Source organism: Mus caroli, unplaced genomic scaffold, assembly GCF_978045245.1.
Source record: "Mus caroli unplaced genomic scaffold, Mus_caroli_1 scaffold_15, whole genome shotgun sequence".
NCBI lineage: Eukaryota > Metazoa > Chordata > Mammalia > Rodentia > Muridae > Mus > Mus caroli.
This window is the reverse complement of record NW_028227270.1, coordinates 8,740,085-8,762,125: the sequence shown is the minus strand read 5'-3', so window position 1 is coordinate 8,762,125 and position 22,041 is coordinate 8,740,085. Positions and strand designations below refer to the sequence as shown.

The window sequence follows — 22,041 nt, the reverse complement described above, 5'->3', positions numbered from 1 at the left end:
CTCGCTCAGGCTGCAGCCCCCTTAGCATGCTCTGTACACAGACTTTTCTCCTACCGCTTACTTACCAGCACTCGGCTGTTCTGTTCTTGTAGGACTCTGTTGCCCACCTGGTATCAGAATGGAGAATAATCTGATCTATCAGAGATATCATCTATTACACTCACACGGCTGTTTTCATTTCAACACCAAAACATCTCAAAATACCAAATCCTAACATTCAAGCTTTTGCTATTGAGGATGTTGTAGTGCTCTGACAAGCCACCAATAATTGGATATTTCAAATGTACAGCTTCCTCACACCTTGGAGCGTGTAAGATACATTATGGCACCTTGCTGTTTAGGGTATCTACAGTCTGTGCGTTTGTGAATCAGCCTCTCTATTTCTCCTCCCACAAATGCTGTCACTGTAGGTCAGCCTGAGTTGACAGGAGGGCATTTGTGGCCTTAGGAGAGAGGAAGACTCACGCAGTTTGCCAAGGCAAGGTAAAATGTTTAATAGATGCTGGCTCCTGGCAGCAACTGGAAGTGGTTACCGGGTGCTTGATGATTTTAGAGTTTGGGATTGTATAGGCAACAAAAATGAGAAGAATTCAGGCAGTGGAGACAATGTTCTTAGCATGCACAAGGCCCTAAATTTGATCTTAAACTTCCTAAAGAGAGGAAGGGGAGGGGGAGAAAAAGAGCAATTGATTTTCCCAGGAGGGCTAGTGTGCTACGCTACCATGAATTACACGATGAAGAGCTTGCCACCAAGCAGTCATAACTAGATAGACAGGACCTCAGTTGTCGCTGGTATCACTGCGCTGGGGCAAGCGTACAAATTGTATTACTGCCCCTATCAAACCCATCTCTCCCCTGTCTCCTCTGCTCCTTTCCCTCCCCCTCCTTTTCCCTCCTTGGCCCGGTTTTCTCCATACTTTCTCACCTTCTCCTCTTTCTTTTGTCCCTCAAAGAACTATATTTTTGCCAAGTGCTTAAGGAAAAAAAAATCTTGGTCTTAGTGTTAGAGGCACCTTAAATTTGTATGTGACTTTGTTACTTCACTAGATGAGGGTTTTTTCCTAGTCTCATTGGAATCCTCTTACTCTCCCAAATTCTTGGTTTCTGTGCCTTTTTCCTTCTCTCCCTCTTCCCTAGACATCTTTTTAAACGTTTCCCCATCGATCGGTATCTGCTCAGCTCACCTGAGTTTAGCCCTTTAGATCTGTCAGCTCCGGTATCTGCTCAGCTCACCTGAGTTTAGCCCTTTAGATCTGTCAGCTCCGGAGTGTTTGCTTGTCTGTTTTGTTTTCTTCCCACTCCTGGGAAGTTCGTTGTACTTTATTGTACTTTCTCCCTCTCTCACTGACATTAGTGAGAGAAGCTGGAGGATCAAGGGAGCTTTTGGAGGTAACTGATACTCCGCAGGGTCAAGTCAAAGTCATTTTGTTGAGCAGAAAAGGAATGAAGAGTTAATGAAGAGTTAAGGCAAAAAACAAAAACAAAAACAAAACCCTTATCCGTCTGGTCAGTGTTAGGTCGGGGTGTAGTCAGAAGGGATTTGTGGGTGCAGTACCACCACCACCACCAGAGCTTGAAGCCAGTAGTGGTAACAAGAGAGTCAAGATGGCTTTCAACGGGTTAAAAGCCGGATGCTAATAATGTTCGTAAAATGGGTCTGGGGTCTTAGGAAGATAGCTTAAGTCTGTGAAGACCTCGCCTTACAAGCATGAGATCCTGATTTTGACCCCCAGAAACCCCATGAGGAGGTTGGTGCAGTGACACATGCTTGTGATCCCACCGCTGGGGAACGAGATGAATCTCACGTACATTAAAGATAATGTTCTCAGAGGAAGCTAGATACATGTCATATCATGACAGCTCGGTGGCACAGCCTGCAATCCCAGCTCTTGGGAGCTGGGAGGCAAGAGGATTGTGAGTTTCAGACCAGTCTGAACTTCAAGAGACCCTGTCTTAAAGCATCAAACAAAGAAAAAATTAGAAAATGACACCATGTGTGATTGTTATTCTGTCTTATGTAAAGATCAGAAGGAGTCAAAACCAAAATGCACATGTCCGTCATTCATGCATGTTTCTCAGCCATGCACCAAAATGTTGCTGGGCCATTTAGTTCATTCTGCAGTGTTCAGATTGAATCCAGAGCCTGATGCATGCTAAGCAAATGCTGTACTGCTGAGTAATGAACCCAGCACAACAGCAATTATCTCAACAATGTTTACATTATCTGCAGTATATATATATCTGTGTGTGTATATATATATATATATATATATATATAGTACTTTTCTGATGAGCTACATTACTTGTCTGATTTAGATACAAACACGATATCGAATGATAAGCTGGCCTTGCTAAAGTTTTTGTTTAAATCGCCTGTGCTTCTGTAGGATCATGTTCATTTCCTTCCTTCCTTCTCTCCCTCCTCTTTCTTACTCTGTCTTGTTTTGTCTCTGATTGGGAAGGTTTGGGATGAGGATCATACAAGAACTATAGGATGAAACCTGGAAGCATAAGGAAACACACCCCATCCATCACACAGAAGCAAGCATTGCTAAGACTGACCTGGGAGCTGCCTTTCTGTGGTGCTTTAGTGTATAAAGTGTATGTGAGCCTAGTCAATTGGAACTTAAACCACATAGGAGTATGGCTTCCGTAAGTCGTTCCCTGTTTGTTTGTGTGTCTATCTTCTCTGCCTTCCTCTTTTATAGTTTCCTCTCTTGTCCTCTTTTGTGCTTTTCTTTCTCATTTCCCTTTCTTTCTTCATTCCTTCCTTTTGACAACAAACGCTAAGTTCCCACTGTGTGCTAGATGCTTTATAAGTTCCCACTGTGTGCTAGATGCTTTATAAATTCCCACTGTGTGCTAGATGCTTTATAAGTTCCCACTGTGTGCTAGATGCTTTATAAGTTCCCACTGTGTGTTAGATGCTTTATACACCCGGTGTTTCCTTCTATCAGAAATAGTGAAGCAGGATGGATGACTCAGTGGTTAAAAATATTTTTAAAAATATGTGTGTGTCTTCAAACCTTACTTTTCACCCGGAAAATGCTAGTTAAACTCATCCTGAGCCAGCCAGGGTCCCAAGGACCCCTCGGAATCACAGCATTCTGGATGTCCGTGCTGGTGCTGTTTGTGCTGCTAAGGGCTAGAGCAGCGCTCTCAGCCTTCCTAGTGCTGTGACCCTTTAATACAGTTCCTCCTGTTGTGGTGACCCCAAGCCACGACATTATTTGGTTGCTACGTCATAACTGTACCTTTTCTACTATGGTGACTCATAATATAAATATCTGATATGTGGGGTATATTATATGCAACCCCAAGGGGGTCATGACACACAGGTTGAGAAGTGCTTGGGTGGGAGCTCTGCTGATGCTACTCTGTGCAAGCTGTAAGAGCCTGAGCTGAACGAGGCCTAGGGCGGCCTAGATGATAAACATCTCTAAGGAAAGACCATAAAGCTATATAGCTGCTCCCTGACATAAATCTGTAATGGCATGCAGGAAGTCCTGCTCCAGTTCTGAGTCCCTGAGGGGGAACATAGGTTCTGAGGAAGACTAAGGGAGATGGGCTGAGGAGGCAGCTCAGAACTCTTGTTCCTATAGAGGAACCAGGTTCAAGTTTCAGCTCACTGGAGGCCTCTTCTGGCCTCCAACTATACCAGGCACACATACAGTGCACAGACATACACAGGCAAAATACAGAAATCCTTCAGAAGCGGTTAAGGGGAATGATTAAGAGGCTCATGTTCTTCAGTGCTGTGTTTAAGTGTTCATAGTCTTGTTTTTCCATTTCTGAATCATTACAGTAAAATGGCAAAAGCGGGCTAGGTAAGTGGCAGTTGTCTGAACTAGAAGTTCAAGGCCACATAGGCAGCATATTTTTTATTAATATATTAATTTACTTTACATCCCAGTCACAGCTTCCTCTCTTTTCTCCTCATCTTTCCTCCCCGCCATCCTCCCACCCTCCATTTTCTGAGACAAGGATAGAAAAATAGAGGCTTCCCATGGATATAATCCCTCCTAGGCATAACAAGTTGCAGTAGGACTAGGCATATTTTCTCCTATTGTGTCTAGGCAAGCAGCCCAGTTAGGGGACAGGGATCCAAAGGCAGGCAACAGAGTCAGAGACAGCTCCTGCTCCTGCTGTTAGGAGTCCCACATGAAGACCGAGCTGCACAACCGTTACATAGGGTAGCAGATTTTTAAAAGGCAATTTTAGTACCATATATAGAAATTAAAAGCAAGATATTTTCCTCTTTCTCTATCTCTGTCTCTCCTGCTTTCTCTCTCTCTCTGTCTCTCTCTTCCCCCCCCCTCTTTTCTCTCTCTCTCCCCCCCCCCCTCTCTCTCTCTCTGTATGTGTATTCTCAATTCTTCCAATATGTCAAGTTTCTAAAGAAAGAAAAGTTCAAGTCAATGGTAAAATTTGGGTAAATTTTGGTTAAAATGGTAGCCACTAGCCTATCATGTTTTTATTTCCCTACTCCTCCCTTCCACACACACTCCATTGTGGAATGTTTAGAGTACAAAGACTGGTGGCTTAATACTTTGAGAATTTTTTTTGGCTGATTTATAATGGCCCTGACATCAGAAGCCTACTCTTTATTTATAATTGAAACAAGCACTTTGTTTCAGAATATTATGTCGATACCCCTCGCAATTATTATGTGTACTTAAGACTGTTTGGATTTGTTTTGTCATTCACACATAGTGGGTAAGGAAGAGCTGCTTGAAGATCCCGAGTTCCTGATCTCCTTTTTGGGACTGTCACTCACCATGTCCTGTGCCACGCACTCTGGCCGAGTCAGCTTGACAAGCCGAGAGGCCTAAAAGCCACTCACAAGGCAGAAGAGTTTCATGGAAACTCACTCCTGGAGTCTGGCGTCCTCTCTAACCCACACATTAATATTCCATTCCCGCGTTAGTCTAGTGTATGGATCCACGTGCTCTCTTCTAGTATTATCCTATTATAAGTGCCTTTTAAGATTAAATTCTGACATAGCTAAAGCCTTCACCAGTGTTCCAATAGCAAGGGCATGAAGCCCTTGACCCTGGCTTCTAAGATTAAGTGAATCTTAGGTGGAGCCCTTGTTGATCCCAGTTGTTAACAATGAATTCTATCCCAGGTGGTTCCTGTTAGACCTTCTGTGTTTGCATTCCTCTGTTTTATGTAAGAATCCAGTAACCTCTTTGTACCTTGCTGGTGTGTCACCCAACTTCCTTATTGTCTTCTGTATAAAAAGTTTGATGCTCGATTTGACAAATTACGTTCAGATTCTACACAACCTCTCCTGTGTGCATCTGTCTGTCATCTCATCCGACACTTTGCCCACCCGCAACTAGAGACCCGTTCCACGCAGACAAAGGGGCCCAGAGGGTCTGCGGCAGTCCTGTATGGGATGGCCTTCTTTAAGCACATGCTGAGGTGGAGCGGGGCATCACTGTTGATATCAACTAGAGAAAAACATAGACACATATGTGGGGTTGACCCACAGGTACACCTATCATCTGAACTTGGTTGTGACATTTCTTCTCTTGATCTGACTCTCTTGCCCTTTCCCCATGAAATACTGAAAAAGAAGATAAAAACTGAATCCTTGCATTTCTATTGCAGAATTAAAACATTCATCTGTGGCATTTTTGAGAGCCAAAATTTGAAACATGAATTGCATCAAAATAGTGTTGGAATTCATTCTTAGTGGGATCTGTACTTCATTAGGATGGTAGGAGCCTGAGAATTAACTTTCAGTCCAAGTTCTTTGCCGTGCGGTTTTCATGAAGATGTTTACTTGCAACTAAGTTAACAGCTTGGAATTCTAAAATGGGGAATTCATAACCTTCAACCAAGTGCTTCTCAGCATTCACATTTCTAGACCTCCTTCAGCACGATCTTCTTCTCAGTTAAAAGTACCAGGTGGGGCTGGAAAGAGAGCATGATGTTGAAGAGCCTGGCTGCTCTTCCAGAGGACCCAGGTTCAATTCCCTAGCACCCCATGACCTCTCACAACTGTCCACAATGTCAGTCCCAGGGGAACCAGCACCCTTTCTGGTCTCCATGGGCAGCAGGCACTCATAGGGTACACAGACAAACAAACAGGCAAAGCACTCATACACGTAAAATAAATTTAAGAAAAATAGCACTAGTGATCCTAAAAATTGGACTGCATATAAATGTGTGTCCGTGCACTCGTTCATTTGCAAATCACACGTGTGTACTTCCTTACACTTTATTTCATATATCCTGTAAGTTAACATACATCACAGAAACTTCTAATTATAAGAAATAAGCAATGCTGATAACAACTGGGTGGCATATACTAACAGTCTAGTGAAAGGTCACTTTACAATAACAAGCCTTCGATATGCTTTTCTAAAATAACATTGTAACAATTATTTAGGCTGATTTCAAACTCATTTCAATTTCATCTAGTAATTATGTGGAAATTGTTGAAATTTACTGGTAATTTTCTTTTACACTTAGCACTTGAAATAATAGTATTTGTATATTTTGGTATTCCATACAGTTCTTGTTCTTGTTGGTTAGTTTTTTAGACAAGTCTCTGTAGCACAAGCTGGTCTGGAACTCATTATATAACCCAGGCTAGCCTCAAACTCCTAACAGTCTTTCTGCCACGTCCTACTGAGTACTAGTATTGCAGACATGAGCTCCCTTGCTCTGGATGTTTGTTAAAGCTCAAAGTACTGGTATTGTTGGTATAATAGTGTTAATGTGGAGCCAATCAGCATGTAGCCCCCGACTTCTCTCTCTCTCTGTACACAAAGTGTCCCTCTTCATTCCTAACACTCTCTGTGTTCATTTTATCTTTACATGCAAGCACCTGTCTGCTCCAAACACACACACACACACACACACACACACGCATACACACGCACACACACATGCATGCACGCACACACACACACACACACACACACACACACACGCACGCATACACACGCACACACGCACGCACACACGCACGCACACGCACACACTGATGAAGAGGGAGCCTTCAGTAGGTAGCATATCTTCTATGGAGGAAGAAGAGTTAGTGTACTGAACGACCCTCTTCCAAAGTGGAAGAGTCACCCAGCTTCTGTGAGCGCTGCATGGGCGGAGCTCTAAACACTACAGGAATATCTCAGAGCCTTTCTGGACCTGGTACATCCCGGGTTGCAGTAGGCTCTTTGGCCCGGAAACAGAGACAGCTCTGGGTGCGTTCCTAGCTAATAGGTTAGATTTGGAACTGCTGAGCGTTCTTACGGCTGCTGCTCCGCTTGTGAAACATGTGGTGCTCTTCCAGCTTCTGTGTAGCAATCTAAAGTTATTTCGAGCTAATTTTTCCTTGGATCTGGAAAGATGGCTCATTCCATGAAGTGCTTGCACTCAAGCATGAAACCATGAGTTTGGATCCCTAGCACCACATAAAAGCCGGGGCAGTGGCCTGCATTTGTGATCCCAGCACTAGGGGGCTCTGACTGGGAGACAGTCAGCTCCGTCGAGCTCACTGACTAGTCAGCCCGGCCAAACTGATGCGCTCGCTCCATGGTCATCTCAAAAACTACGTGAAGCCTGACTAAAGAAGACCTCCTATGTCAGCTTCTGGGCGCCAAGCACATACATCATACACACACATGTTCACACCTACACATGGGCACACATGCTTTCCTTAAAGCACTGGTGTATCCTGTGTTCCCTTACCACATGTTTTTAAAGTGCACTACCACTGAGATAAACCACCAACCCCCACTTAGCACGTTTTGTACAGTGCTGTAACATGCCAAATACAGTTATTGGCTCTCTAAATGTGCTCGTGACCAAAATGACAGCAACAATACCCGAGAGGACCAAAAAATTAATATTTGTCCATCATATTAGGTATCGTTGCTGCTGAGGAGAAGATCTACAGAGGTGGATAGCAAGTGTCAAAGAGGTGTTGAGGTTTCCATGTGATGACCGTAATCATCAAAGGCCTTGTTGAGAAAGGGACAGCTTAGGAAAGAGCTAAAAGAGGTGACAAATCAGCTGTGCAGGAATCTAGATAAAAGGTCTGTAGAGTTTGTTTTACCTGAAATGAATAGCAAAGGTCCTGAAGAAGCTGTGTGCACACCTGTAGTGTTGGAGGACTGGTGAGGCTCCTGTGGGCACTCAAGTCCAACATGTGGGATAAGGGAGGCACAGTGGGGAACCGGTTGATACACCAGCCGGGCTTTCAGTCTGGACAGCATACATCAGGACAGCCAGTATCTGTATGGATGCAAGTTGCACGAACCGGCTGATGGACTGAGATCACAGGAGAGAACTCCTGTTCTGAGAACTCTAGGATTCCTTACATTTAAAAATTAGAGATCTGAGAAGTAATCAGTCAAAGAGACAGATGCAATGGCTTCCTTCCTTTAGATTAAATTCTGGGTTAGCGTGTGAAAATCTCCATACACTGACCAATGTGTGTTTTAAAATATATCTCATACTTTTTCTTTTTGATTCTCTCTCTTCTCCCTCCACTCCCATGTGTTGTGGTGTGTGTGTGTGTGTACAGGGAGTGAACCCAAGGCTTTACACATGCTGAGCCTGTGAGTTACATCATCCCTAGTCTTCCATTCTTTGAAACACTTTTTTCTCCTATTGACCATACCTCTCTAAGATTCGGCTTACCTATAAATTCCTCCACAGTCTGCCAGATGATGTAGTTCCCTCTTCTCTGTGCCTTCCCCATCCCCCACATAACCGAAGCATCACACAGCTCTCCCAATTGCCTCGCTCCCATTGTTGCATGAAACACTTGGTTTCTTCCCTCTGGGTCTATGCCACTTATTTATATATCTCTGCAGCAGGTTATTGTACAGTCCTCATGGTTCTGTGTTCTAGTCACTGTTTAATGCCTAACACAAATGCAGAATACTTGGTTGGAACTTAAATAATGTTTATACAATAAATTGGAAAACCACTTCTAAATAAAGTAGCCAAAGTAGAGAAGCTTATATAAGCTCAGCCTTGGCAAGTGTGCTTCAAGCTGGGTTGCAGGGCAGGTGTTTGTAAAGAGATGCTGATATTTGGGCTTCAGAGGAAGTAAGAAACACACCAGGGGGCCAGCCCTCACCAGCATTCCCTAGCAGCAGGGCTTTCCAGGTGCAGTGGCCTGAGTAATTTCTTTTTCTGCCCTGTGTATTGAAAAGCTTTCTGGTAGGCAACGTGTTTTACCAAGTAGGTAGAAGCAAGTACAGAGGCTCACTATTTGAAAGTGTATCTGTGTAACATTTTTGGAATACTTGATTGCCTTGTTATTTTTGTCTGGTTTTGTTTTGTGTTAATAAATTACCCCAACCAGTCTGTTGGGCGTTAGAACACTTCAACTTCCATAGGGATGCAAATAACTGGGCAATTTCAAATCAAGATTTCCACACTGGGCATGAGCCTTGCCATGAGTCATAGAGTTGTTACTAAACCCTCCCAGGAGCGTGGCTTGGCAGTAGGAGGGTGGAGACAGATTGAAAAGCCAAAAGATTTTAAGGAATTTAAGGAGTACACTCTAAAAAAGGTGTTAGCAGGAGTGTGGTTTCGTTGTTTATGTGTGTATTAAATGAATATATGAGAATAGAATCACATTTTAAATTATGTTGTAAATTTTGCTCCAAATTAAAACTCTTTTGCTTTGGCATGAGCTTAACTATTTACAAGGTGAGATAGATATGCCCTCCTTGTTCTCATTGGGTACAGCTGAACTGCGTGTCAAATGGCAAGTGACCCTGACAGGCACAATTGAAAGAGAGTTCAAAGATAAAAGCTCTTAAGTCTTTTATCCTGAACATTATCCTCTATGTAGTGTTCTTCATTTTTAAAGTGTTTTAAGTAAAGTTCATATTTTCACTTTCTAAAATGTGTTTCTAATAATTCACCAAAAATATGCTGAATTGTATATTTTTAAAGAGAATCTGTTTTGAAAAAATTCCAAAATATTTGTTTGAACAGGCACTCAACATCTCGATGAAAACGGTTGGAAAAGAAAAGCTTTCAAAGCCATTCTGTTCTCAGAGTACCCAAGCCAACTAAACTGGTACAGTTAACGCGCCAGCCAGAGCCAGGAGCCAAGGCCTAACACTTCCCGGACTGCTTTTCAGCAGACCTTCAAACCAACCCAGTGGTTGGATGTTAATGCCGTTGAATTCCAGAGTAAACAGTGACAAGAAGAACATCTATACCTCTTTCTATCAATATTAGTCCTTTAGTAGCCCAAGTATCTGCCTAAAGTTAGCATTCTTGAGTTTTGTGGGGCACTGATCCTGCTGGAAAATCCTGTAGAGTGTGAGCTTCCTAACGTAGTATCTCCAGGATGCCTGTGTGCACGCGTGTGCATGCACACGTGTGCGTGTGTTTTGGAGGCTAGAGTCAGTGCTGAATATCTTCCTCCACTGCACTCCGCCTTACCTCTTGAGACCCTGGAGCTCATCAGCTTGCCTAGATGGGCTAGCCAGTGGGCTCCGGTGCTTCATCTGTTTCTACCTCCTCCCCAGATCTGGGGTTAAAGCCGTGTCCCTGTGCTTGCCTGTGCATCCTGCAGATCTAATTGCAGTTCCTCATACTGTGCAGCAAGCACTTTACTAACTGGACCATCGCCCTAGCCCTCAGACATCGATATTTGTACATCACCATGAAGAATCACTATCATGGTAGAAGTAGAAATAATATATCATACCGTAACACTTTTGAGAGATTGGTGGTTATATTAGGCTACCAAATATATATGTAGTGATTGTTTAGCCTCTGGCCCACTCACTTTTACTATATCCCCCTTATAATTTATTTGCCAGTATGTTTGACATGCTATGTTGATCTCTCTGCCCATGGGTTTACTTTTATAAATGCTCTTGTTACTATCCATGAAATTGACTAGTTAATACCTACTATATTTGAATGTTGTCATGGAGAATAAATAGCAAGTGACTCAAATGTTCTGTATGTCAGTCAGAAGGCTAAACTCAACTACCGTGTCTTAGGTATCAGAGTTGGTTAGAAAAGTAGCAGAAAGGAAATTTTCTTGGGGGTTTGTTTTCTTTTGTTTTCCCATTCTTTTTACCAACGTGTCATGTGGAAGACTAACAGCCACAGTCTGGGGCACAGTGCTGTTTGCTACTTCAGAGAGTCTGAGACTCGGCAGAGCAATGCGATTCTACCTTGTCTCTCCATTTTGGAGTGCTCATTATGGGAAACTTAGAAAACACTGAGGGAGGTTCAGAACGGCACTGAAGGGCTGACTGGAGATGATGATTGAAAGCTAGAATCTGCAGTTTATCAGGACATAGTGAGGAAGGAAACGAACATAAGTAATAGGACATTAGAGTATGTTACCAGGATCCAAGGAAAGTCCATGGGGCAAAGCTCTCCGGTGCTGCCGTGTTCCATTTGATCCACTTTGGATCCCCACACAAAGAAAGAGGTTGAGGTCACTGGTCATTAGGACATGAGCTGAGAAATAGGAATGTGTTTGTGAAAGGAAATAACTTTGGCTTATAGAGGAAGGAGTGGAGTGTCCTCTTCAGTAAAAGGACATTTGGTCTATAAGTCCTCTGATTCAGTGCCAGAGTATTTTAAAAGACTAATCAAAGCAGTTTCTATCTCACTTAAATTGTTGGAGACCAACAGCTGATACATTTTGTTTCCTTTGCCAAATTTCTCTTTAATGACTTCTCTAGTGTTTTCTGCTGTCTCTCCTCTGTTGGTAAATTTCCTTAAGCTTCAAGTGTGTTTAAAGTAAAAGTATCATGAGACAAGAACTGTATTTTATGGGGAGGATAACACTTCTCCTCTGACGTTTTCTTTTCCCACCAAAAGTGAGACGTGAATGCCTTTCCTTTGTGCGCCCGCCCGCTTCACATGGAGGACAAGAGATTATTCTCTACAATGGCTGACTTCCAGAATTCTTGCCTGAATGCTTTTTGTCAAGTATATATTCCCTTCTTTAGGCCTTTCTATATAGAGCCTACCAACATTGTCAATGTGAATGATGTCATTCAGAGGGTTAGTGACCATGCTGCTGCTATGAACAAGCGGATTCACTACTACAGCCGGCTCACCACTCCTGCAGACAAGGCACTGGTAAGGAGCAAAGCTCTGCTGTTTGTCTCGAGTTCAGTTGTAATGAACAGTAAACACCAAAACCAGGGCAACTCCCAGGGGTTGAACTTTTCACTGGAGGAGTCCAAAGATAGCATCATGCAAAGTCAAAGCAATAGTGGTTAATATGTGCTTCAGGCTTGTTCATTCTTATCTGCCCTGGAGTAGAGACATTTGGAACGCTCTGTTTGACAATAGCTTGGAGCTTTGATGTTTAATTTTTTTCTTATCTCAGATACCAAAAGCTCTGAGGAAGACAAATTGCTTTTGAAATAGCAGCTTAGACAAAAACATAAGGTTCTGGCTAGTCTTGTAAACATTTAAGTTAACTTCTAAATTTGAAGCATCTCATGATGTCCAAGCTGACCTCCAACTCTGTGTGTATGGAGAGTGACCTTAAACCCGAGCTTCCTACCTTATCTCCTTGGTTTATAGCACAAACCACCATACCTGGGCTCTAAGATTGAAAACAAAGACTTATGAAATGCTATATGGAGGATCAATTTTCGTAGTTTTAATTTTTTTTTTTATCTTTACCTGCCCCGTGGGGCCCTTTACATGACTAGTGATGGTGAAGTGCATTATAGAATTATATAAATGCTTGGGGCCTTGAGATCCCAGGCTGATTCAGCCTCCCAGAGGCTGTACTTTTAGAAGCAGGCCGCAGAGATACCATCTGGAGCTGGATGGGCAGAACTGCCTGGAAGTAAAGCCAACACTGTGCACTGAGTCATAACCCTCTGTTAGATGGCACTGAGAGAGACGACTAGTGCATCTAACCAGTTGCCAAGGTTAATATGATTTCTCCACTTGTAACGATTTGTATAAACATCCACACTCATGTTCTAAAACTCCCCAAGTCACTTTCCCTAACGGGGTGTTTTGGAGAAGAACAATAAATCACTGCTCATAGAGTAAAGCCTCTTCATTTATGGAAGAAATGCTATTATTATTATTATTATTATTATTATTATAAGCTGGAAAGGGGAGGAAGTTGCCTGCCAGCATCCCCTGTGTCCTTGCTACTAAACGCACATGCCTACAGAGCAGCCTTGTCAGTGTCACTGAGGACTTAGCAAAAAGGCACTGTGCAGGGCTTAGTCGGAGCCAGGGAAGCATGGGCTGCATGTCAGCAAGAGCCTGTGTGTCATGAGAATGTTCAGATGGAAATGCTGCCCCACACCACACCACTGCCACGGTGTGCTCTTGCCTGTTCCCATGCCTCCTAAGCATCTGCCACTCTTCCCACCCCCATCCTCCACATCTTCCCGTGCCTGAGCCAGACCCAGAGGCTAACACAGGGCACAGGATTAGGTGAGGTGTACATGGAATAGGTTTATTCTTCCGTTTTGTGTTAGGACAGTGTAAAACCACAACCAGAATTTTTCTACCTCGTATTGAACCATGCTCCTTATAAGTTCTGATTTGACTTGTTTTGTTGTTGTTGTTATTTTGGTTTTTTTTTCCCATTCATTTTGTCAGCTATACTGTTTTTCCTTCTTGATGGGGCATTCATAGTCTTGCACTTTTTCTTTGCTCATGGGAGAATATCATCTAGGTCATAGAGAAAAGTAAATAAAGAGAAGGAAAAACACAATTTTCATCTGTATTTTTATCTGTGTCTCTAGGAACTAGCTGTCCCTGAATCCACACCATGCATAGCATTCAGGATATTCTCCCCTACAAAGTCACCACTGGTAGTATTGCATTAAAAGAGAAAGCTATGCCATTTCTGTGATCATAACCTATCCCCTTTTTCCCACTAAGGCCTCATACTCCATGTCTTCCTTCAAGTCTTCCCTGGTGCTCCTTGCTTTACCCAGTGAGATAGTACAGCACAGAGTTGAACACTTAATTGTATTGTGTCTCCTAATCTCATCTAATTGCTTCGTGTGTCCAACTGGAATTCGAGGCAGTTTGAGGCTGTTAACTTTACTCTCAAATAAGAAACATAGCACGAAGTTATGAGCTATTTCTTCATTTACTGTGCATCGGCACCTCAATTCTTTAGTCTTAGATGACCATCTTCACCTCAGAGTTAGGTAAACACCACTTTGTTACTGAAAAGCTCTTCAATTGAGGACAGCCTCCTCCTTGGAGATTTCTTTAATTACTGGCTTCCTACTTTCTCATGAATGCGAAAAGTACTTTGATGGTAGAAGTAACTTAATTCTCCTTTATACCCGCTGCTATATTTGAAAAAATAATCATGGATGCGTAATGCTAAATGCTTATGTGACTTAGAAACATATACTAAGATGTGTCTTAAAGATATGCATGCTGGTAGCTTTTTATAATCTCAACAGTCATGCAGCGGAGGCAGGGGAATCACACCTTTGAGACAGGAAGGAAGGGAGATGTGTAATAGTCAAGAGTCTCACTGGCAGCTCCTCAGAGGAGCCCGTCAAGCAGAGCCCCCAGCTGGTCCAGCCCCGTGTAAATCTGAGAAGCGTGTCTAGTCAGTTTCTTTAATCAACAGAAAACATCCTTTTTGTCCATACACCGGTTCTGATATTTCTCTTTTCTTTTCTCCAAGATTGCTCCAGACCATGTAGTCCCTGCTCCGGAGGAATGCTATGTGTATAGTCCATTGGGCTCTGCCTATAAACTTAAGAGTTACACTGAAGGCTATGGTAAAAACACCAGCTTAGTTACTATGTGAGTAAACTACCTCTTGGAGCATGAAGTAAAATGCGTGAATGAAGATAACTGGCTGTTTACTTCTGTCTTGATTAAAATGCTTGAGGAGCCTGACCTCACAGTGTTCCTGCTATTCCTCTTTCAGTTTTATGATTTGGAATACCATGATGGGGACATCTATACTAAGTATTCCTTGGGGCATAAAACAGGTAATAGAACTTTGAGTACACTTTTATCTAAAAATGTCTTAAGATTTATGATTTTTTATTTTTAATTATGCATATTAGCAAGTCTGAGTGTGGGTGTTTGCATATAGCCCCCTGTGCCCATGGGGGGTCAGAGGCGTTGGACCTTCCTGGAACTGGGGTTGCAGGCAGTTGTGAGCCACCCAACATGGGTGCAGCGAACCAGGCTTCAGTGCTCTGAAAGGCCAGAATGCATTCAGAACTGCTGAGCCGTCTCTTCAACCCGCGAGGATTTTTCTATCCCTATAATCCCAACACTTAGGCCAAGGCGACGACGGGACCGTGAGTTCAAGACCAGTTTGGGCTACATAGTACATTTTAAGCTAGCCTGTGTAAATAAATGAATAACAGCACTGGAAAAGAAAATGATCACTATATTTTGTTCTATTACTTACGTAAAATTCTCTTTAGAAAGCAGATGGTTCTGTTTATTTTTCCACTACCATGTTTTTGTCAGAATTGTTTAGGGTATCAGTGTAATTGCATACGAAGTTATTCTTACGTAACGAAAGGAACCTGACTTTTTATTTTTAAAAAGGCTGGATTTACCACTGGGATGTGTGTCATCGTGCTGATGGGCCTTCTGACACTTTACTGCTGCTATAGAGTGGTGAAGTCCCGGAGTATGATAAGTAAGTAGAGGCAGGTTGTTGTGGGGAATAATACACTTTCCTATGAGGCAGATCCTACTGTGTACATTCTATATATGTGTCTCCTTTTACCTTTTCTCTCTGTGTGTGTGTGTGTGTGTGTGTGTGTGTGTGTGTGTGTGTGTGTGTGTGCTGTGAGGTTCTCTGGGATAGCAGCTCCCTAACCTAAGCTCCTGCTGGCCCCAGCTGGCTCACTCTGAAATTCAGGGCTGAGCATTCTTTGGAGAAGACATTTATTTTATATTATATTATATTACATTATATTAGGGCGTGTGTCTTTAAGGGCCTAGACAGGCATGGTTTTCCTTCAGTCATATTAGCAAATGCAAACCAACTTCTAGTTGTTTCTGTCTAAGCAGCTCCTTTCTCCAGTTAAGCAGAGTCCCAGTCACTGGGGAGTTTGTTGTCACTGTTTGAGATCTTGGGAGAAGCCTGTTTAAAAGCCATTCAATCTCCTGGTTGAGTTTGTTTAGCCTTTGGTTTCTGTGGGTTTTGTGCTGACTGAAAGGGCAGAGAGCTCTTTATACAAATGCAGAGAGTGGGAATTTTACTCCAGGCTGTCTGCCTGGAAAGTCTCTTCTGCACGCACTCTCACTGTTACAGAGCAGGTAATGCCTGGTTTCCTAAACTCTTCCATTTAAAACAATGAACTTGCATCAGTTCATTTTACAAAGTCAACACAAGCCTAGTACAAGGCCACACAGAACAAAAAATAAATAAAAGAAAAACCAACTTACAAAACGTTTGAATCAGTAGTGTAAAAAAATAATATCCGGTGTTTAAAATAGGATGTGTTTAAAATGTGTTTATTCCAGGGAGGGGAGAGGACACTTTGTTATTAAGAAGCCAAACACAGTTCACTGCACTAACAAAATCAAGGTAAAATCCAGGGTTGCATCAATTGTTAACCACCCCACAAAAACAGCCATTGGATGGTGGCAAGCATCCTTTATCTTGTAAAGCTCTAAGGAAAGCATGACTTACACAAATTACAGTTTCTTTATCCCAAACCAGGACCAGCAGCTCTACAGTGATAAAATGCCTAAAGCTATTTCCATTTAAGTCAAAGAAGAGAAGGAGGAGGAAGAAGGGGAGGAGGAAGAAGGGGAGGAGGAAGAAGGGGAGGAGGAAGAAGAGGACGAAGTCCTAGGAAATGCTCATGGTGACTCCTAGCTGTCTGACATAGTATCAATACACCAAAGAATGTTGAGCTAATATAAAAACTAGAACAGACTAATAATTACAGCAAAAGAATGTATCAGAATGAAGACTCGTGCGATTAGAATTAATAAGAATCTGAAAGTTAACTGCCTATGAAATCAAGAATCAGCAGCTAGAACCACAGTGTAGAGAACATTATTCTACTCACCACAGCAGTCAACTCTGAAGGACGTAGATAAAATTTAGCAAGAGAACACATTTGATGGAAAAAAAAATATATAGTCTACCTAAACACAAAGAATAAAATCTGCTCGAGTAAGAAAAACATGCCATGTGGTTTGGAAGATTCAGTATGGCAAGCCACAAAAAGCCACATGTATAAATTCAGCCCCATTTAAAACAGAGCCAGGGAAATTAAGGAGGAAAAAGAAGTGGCGTGGAAGAATCAGACCGACCAGGTACTGAGACATACTACAGAGCAACGGTGATAAAGCAGAGGACGACTGCCTTAGAGACAGGAAGACCAGAGAGGACAGACGGGATAGACAGGCGGCTGCTGCTTAAAAGCTCTTGCTGCTCTTCCAGAGGACCCAGGTTTGGTTCCTGGCACCTACAGCTCGTAGCTGTCCAACCTCTAGTTCTTGGAGATCAAATGCCTTGCTCTGACCTCGGGGACTACATGGTACAGAGAAATTCAGGCAAATCGTCCATACACATGGAATAAAAATGTTTAATCTTTATAAAATTAGACTGGGAAAGGAAACATAAATCTCAGGTTTATGAGTTTCCTGTCATATTTGATGTCTGTTAAACTGAGTATCTGCTGTGTGTGTGTGACTCTGTGTGTGTGTGTGACTCTGTGTGTGTGTGACTCTGTGTGTGTGTGACTGTGTGTGTGTGAGACTCTGTGTGTGTGTGTGTGTGTGTGTGTGTGAGACTCTGTGTGTGTGTGTGACTCTGTGTGTGTGTGTGTGTGTGTGTGTGTGTGTGTGTGTGTAAAAACTCTGTATGATACCTTATACAAAAATATACTCCAGATGGCATTCAAACTAAAATATGAAAAAATAAATCCATAAAGATATTAGAAAAGAGCCGGACGTAGTGGCACACGCCTTTAATCCCAGCACTCGGGAGGCAGAGGCAGGTGGATTCCTGAGTTCAAGGCCAGCCTGGTCTACAAAGTGAGTTCCAGGACAGCCAGGGCTATACAGAGAAACCCTGTCTTGAAAAACTAAAAAAAAAAAAAAAAAAAAAAAAAAAAAAAAAAAGATATTACAAAAGATGTAGGAGATTGCACATATAAACTAGCAATTGAGATTTTCCTGATCAATACAGACGATATAGCATCTTTAAAAGAAATCTATCACAAAATCACAGGCCATTACCAGAAATCATCCTGGTAAGGTAGTCAAGAGGACATTTGTAGGAGCCACATCCCTCCAAGGTGGAGTCCGTGCTTTATGTAACCTGCAGAGAAAACAAATCCATGACTACCGTGTACAGCAGTTACGGTGAAACTCTCCAGCCGAACATTAACGACACAACTGCTAATCAAGGAGACGGTTCCTATCCGTCATTCGTGAAGAAACCTTCCTGTGCTATATCTATAAATAAGCTTGTTATCTGTATTCTTCAGAGTCCAGTATGATTGGGCGTTTCTAGGCTAAAAGTGTTTTTCCTGTCTTTGTGGTGGTTTATTTTTATTTTAGACACCCCAATGTTTATAAGAATGCTATTGGAGTAGAACCATAAAAACACATATATTGGACAAGATTTGGGGGCTAGGTCAGCACTCTACTGCTCCTACTTATATACTACCATATAATACACACAGACAGACAGTCACATTATATACCTCATTTCTCTCCACCTCCACCCCTGGGAAACAAGATGAGTCATAAAGTTACTATAAGTTGAGGGCAGTTAAAATAACCTTGTCTTAGACCTATTTGTGTTCTTATTCCTTACTGAGATATTGAAACAAAGAAATTGCTATGGCAATAATCCAACCATAGAAATATAAATATTTTTGTTCTTTCTTACGCAAATGTCTTTTATCATTTAGTATGTTTTCTTCTACTCTTGGCTCCCACTTCATCACTCTTTTTTTAAGTGAACTTTATGGGTGCCGTCACCATTACTATCTTTGCTTGTTGTTTGGTTTGTTGAATGACTGTGTGTTGTACCTTGTGGCTCTGTTGTATTGATTAGCAGTTGTGGACTGCTGCACGTTTACACCCTGGTCTGTTGTTACTATCCTAAGAGAGACCCTTCTAAAATAATGTATGCATATTTTAGGTATTCTTTTGGATTGCTTCACTTAAATTTTGACCCCTAAGGGGGAAAAATCATGGGCTGGAGATATGGCTAAGTGGCAGAGCACATACTTAGCATGTGCAAAGCCATTTGGGTTCAATCACCAGTTCAGAAGGAAGGAAGTGGGGTGAGGGAAGAGGGAAGGAGGGAGGGAAGAGGGAAGGAGGGAGGGAAGAGGGAAGGAAGGAGGGAGGGAGGGAGGAAGGGAGGGAGGGAAGGACAATCACTAAATTTAAATTTATTTCTAAGAGCTGTAGTAATTTCCAGTGGTTCCAGATATACATGAATGATAGGCCACTTTGAAGCATGTTATTTTGTGTTTCCAGTTTTGTTCTGTTCTGTTTTCTTTCTTTCTTTTTTTTTTTTTTTTCTTTTTGGCAGGGTTTCTCTGTGTAGCCCTGACTGTCCTGGAACTCACTCAGTAGACCAGGCTGGCCTCGAACTCAGAAATCCGCCTGCCTCTGCTTGCCAAGTGGTATGGCTTCCTGGTATGGCTTCCTTTAAGTGTACTGTTTGTCCGTCCTCTTGCTGGTTGTCCATGAGTCTTTATAGTTTATGAGTGCCTTTGTAGTTGTTCTCAGAGCCCTCTGTGACGTTGCTGTTAGCTTCCTGTCTACAAGTTCCTGTGGCTTCCTTTCTCACTCTGTCTGAATGGCTTCCCTGAGACTTTCTGTTTCCCCATTACCATTTCCTCAGTTCAGAGACAGGATAGCCTTTCATCTTAGACTTCAGTGCTGTGACTGTAATGTGTTAATCTTGTGCTGTTGTTTTTGTCTTGCTCTGTTTATGTTTTTCATGCTGTTCAGAAACTCATTGTGTAACCCAGGCTGGCCTGGAGTTTGCATGTTCCTGCCTCAGCATCCTGAAGCCTAGAACTACAGGTGTGCATTTCCATGCCTAGCTTTACTTTTAAATTCTTAACTTAGTTATCTAACATTTAAATTGGCTTATAGCATAAAATATGACTCGAGGCAGCTTTCACTCATGTTGTCAAACAGTGTTTAACTGTTAAGTAGTGTTTTAAATGAACGGCGGGGTGATGTAAGCCTGCAGTTCCAGAAACCTGGGAGGTTGCGGCTTGAGGATTGTTGTGAGTTTGGCGTTAGCGTGGGCTGTGTAGCAAGACACCATCTCATTAAAGCTAAAAAGAGAGTGTGTGTTCTATTTTTTTCTAATTAGTTTTCCCACTATTGGTTATCACATGATCTAATTCGTTATAAAAACTTAGGATCCTAGTTGTTTCTCTGATTATGCTATTTCACTGAACAGATTTCTATTTTATTTTATATTTTATTGCTATTTTTTTTCATAATGTGTTCTTGTATTTGTTGGTAAAGTAGCCACACTATTTTGCTAAATATTTTGAGTTAATTGGGGGAAATCAAATTATGAATGTGGAGTGTATAATAGTACCTAGTTTCATTCTTTCTCTTTCATTTTTATCTAGGTACATCGGACACAAGTACCTGGGAATATCCAGATGTCTGCAAACATTATTTTGGCTCCTTTGGGCAATGGTCAAGTCTCCTTTTCTCCTTGGTGTCTCTCATTGGAGCAATGATAGTTTATTGGGTGCTTATGTCTAATTTTCTTTTTAATACTGGAAAGTTTATTTTTAGTAAGTATTGATCTAGCCTTTAACACAGTTACTCCAAATATCATTGTAATATTTTAGTTTTAGCCTCACATTTTTGATGTAAATTATTATAAATTCTGGATAATGCACTTGATTAGGCTTTTCTATGCTCAAATGTTGTGTGTATAAACATGAATTTTTTACATAGATAATGGGTTTCATTCTGACATTTTCATAATGCATTTCAATCATATGCACTTCCTGTTCAATCATATGCACTTCCTGTTCAATTATATGCACTTCCTGTTCAATCATATGCACTTCCTGTTCAATCATATGCACTTCCTGTACAATCATATGCACTTCCTATACAATCATATGTACTTCCTGTACAATTATATGCACTTCCTGTTCAGTCATATGCACTTCCTGTTCTGCTCCCCTGTTCCCCTTTCCTCCTCCCTGCTGGACTCCTCCTACTTTGATGCCTTTCTTTTTATCCCCCCCGTGAGTTTCACTGGGGTTGCTCACATTGATTCCAGGAACATGGGTGAGAGCTTGTCTGCTCACGCACCCACGCTTCAGCAGTGTCTGCGCCACTGGCCACACTGTCTCTCCTTCCCCATCAAGGGTTGCTTGTTGGAAGTGTCTTGACCATCCAGCCTTAGGAAGTTAGTCACAACTGCTGTGCATTCAGAGTGCACAATCATATCATGCCCAGAAGTTACCTTGCCGTCTGCCCCTGACTCCCTCTGTCTCCTAAGGGATTTGGGGTTTGGTGTGTGTTTGTTGGTTTTGTTTTGTTTTGATTTGATTTGATTTGTTGTTTTGTTTTGGGGCCTCGGTTCATCTTCCAGGTTATTCCATGAGCATGGAGAGGGTGTCACAGTTGTCCCACTTACGACTGGGCAGTTCACAGTCATTTATTCTCCATGCTTTGGCCAGTTTAAGAGTCTCTGCACTCACCACTGACCACTGCAAATGAAGCTTCTCTGGCCAAAGCTGACCAAAGGCAGCACTGTCTCATGAGCATATGCATAGCTATGCAGAAGGCTGCCTGACAGGCACATCATGGTCCTTAGCAAGCAGCAGCGGTAGCTTCCACACCAGCACCAGGGCGTATGACCTCCCCAGCTACATCAACCTTTATAAGGGATGTTTCTCCAAAAGGGCCAATTAGTATAAATGTTTTTGGTTTTTTTTTTGTTTTGTTTTTTTTGTTTTGTTTTGTTTTTTTGTTATTTTGAGACAGGGTTTCTCTGTGTAGCCCTGGCTGTCCTGGAACTTACTCTGTAGACCAGGATGGCCTCGAACTCAGAAATCCACCTGCCTCTACCTC

At 42.2% G+C, this 22,041-nt stretch overlaps 1 protein-coding gene across 6 annotated transcripts in view; it reads left to right on the top strand.

Moving 5' to 3' along the window:
• The window catches only part of Slc38a9 (solute carrier family 38 member 9), an 83,297-nt gene that overhangs the window by 16,541 nt on the left and 44,715 nt on the right, over nt 1–22,041 (top strand). For 3 of the 6 annotated variants that reach the window (XM_085830816.1, XM_021180274.3, XM_029468391.2), the window contains exons 3-7: nt 11,964–12,096; nt 14,651–14,772; nt 14,900–14,963; nt 15,538–15,631; nt 20,574–20,744. In XM_085830816.1, the coding sequence (XP_085686942.1) occupies nt 11,964–12,096; nt 14,651–14,772; nt 14,900–14,963; nt 15,538–15,631; nt 20,574–20,744 (584 nt within the window). Of the gene's footprint in view, nt 1–9,972; nt 10,058–11,832; nt 12,097–14,650; nt 14,773–14,899; nt 14,964–15,537; nt 15,632–20,573; nt 20,745–22,041 lie in introns of all 6 variants that reach the window. The other 3 variants (XM_085830817.1, XM_021180276.3, XM_029468393.2) reach the window with 2 other exon arrangements.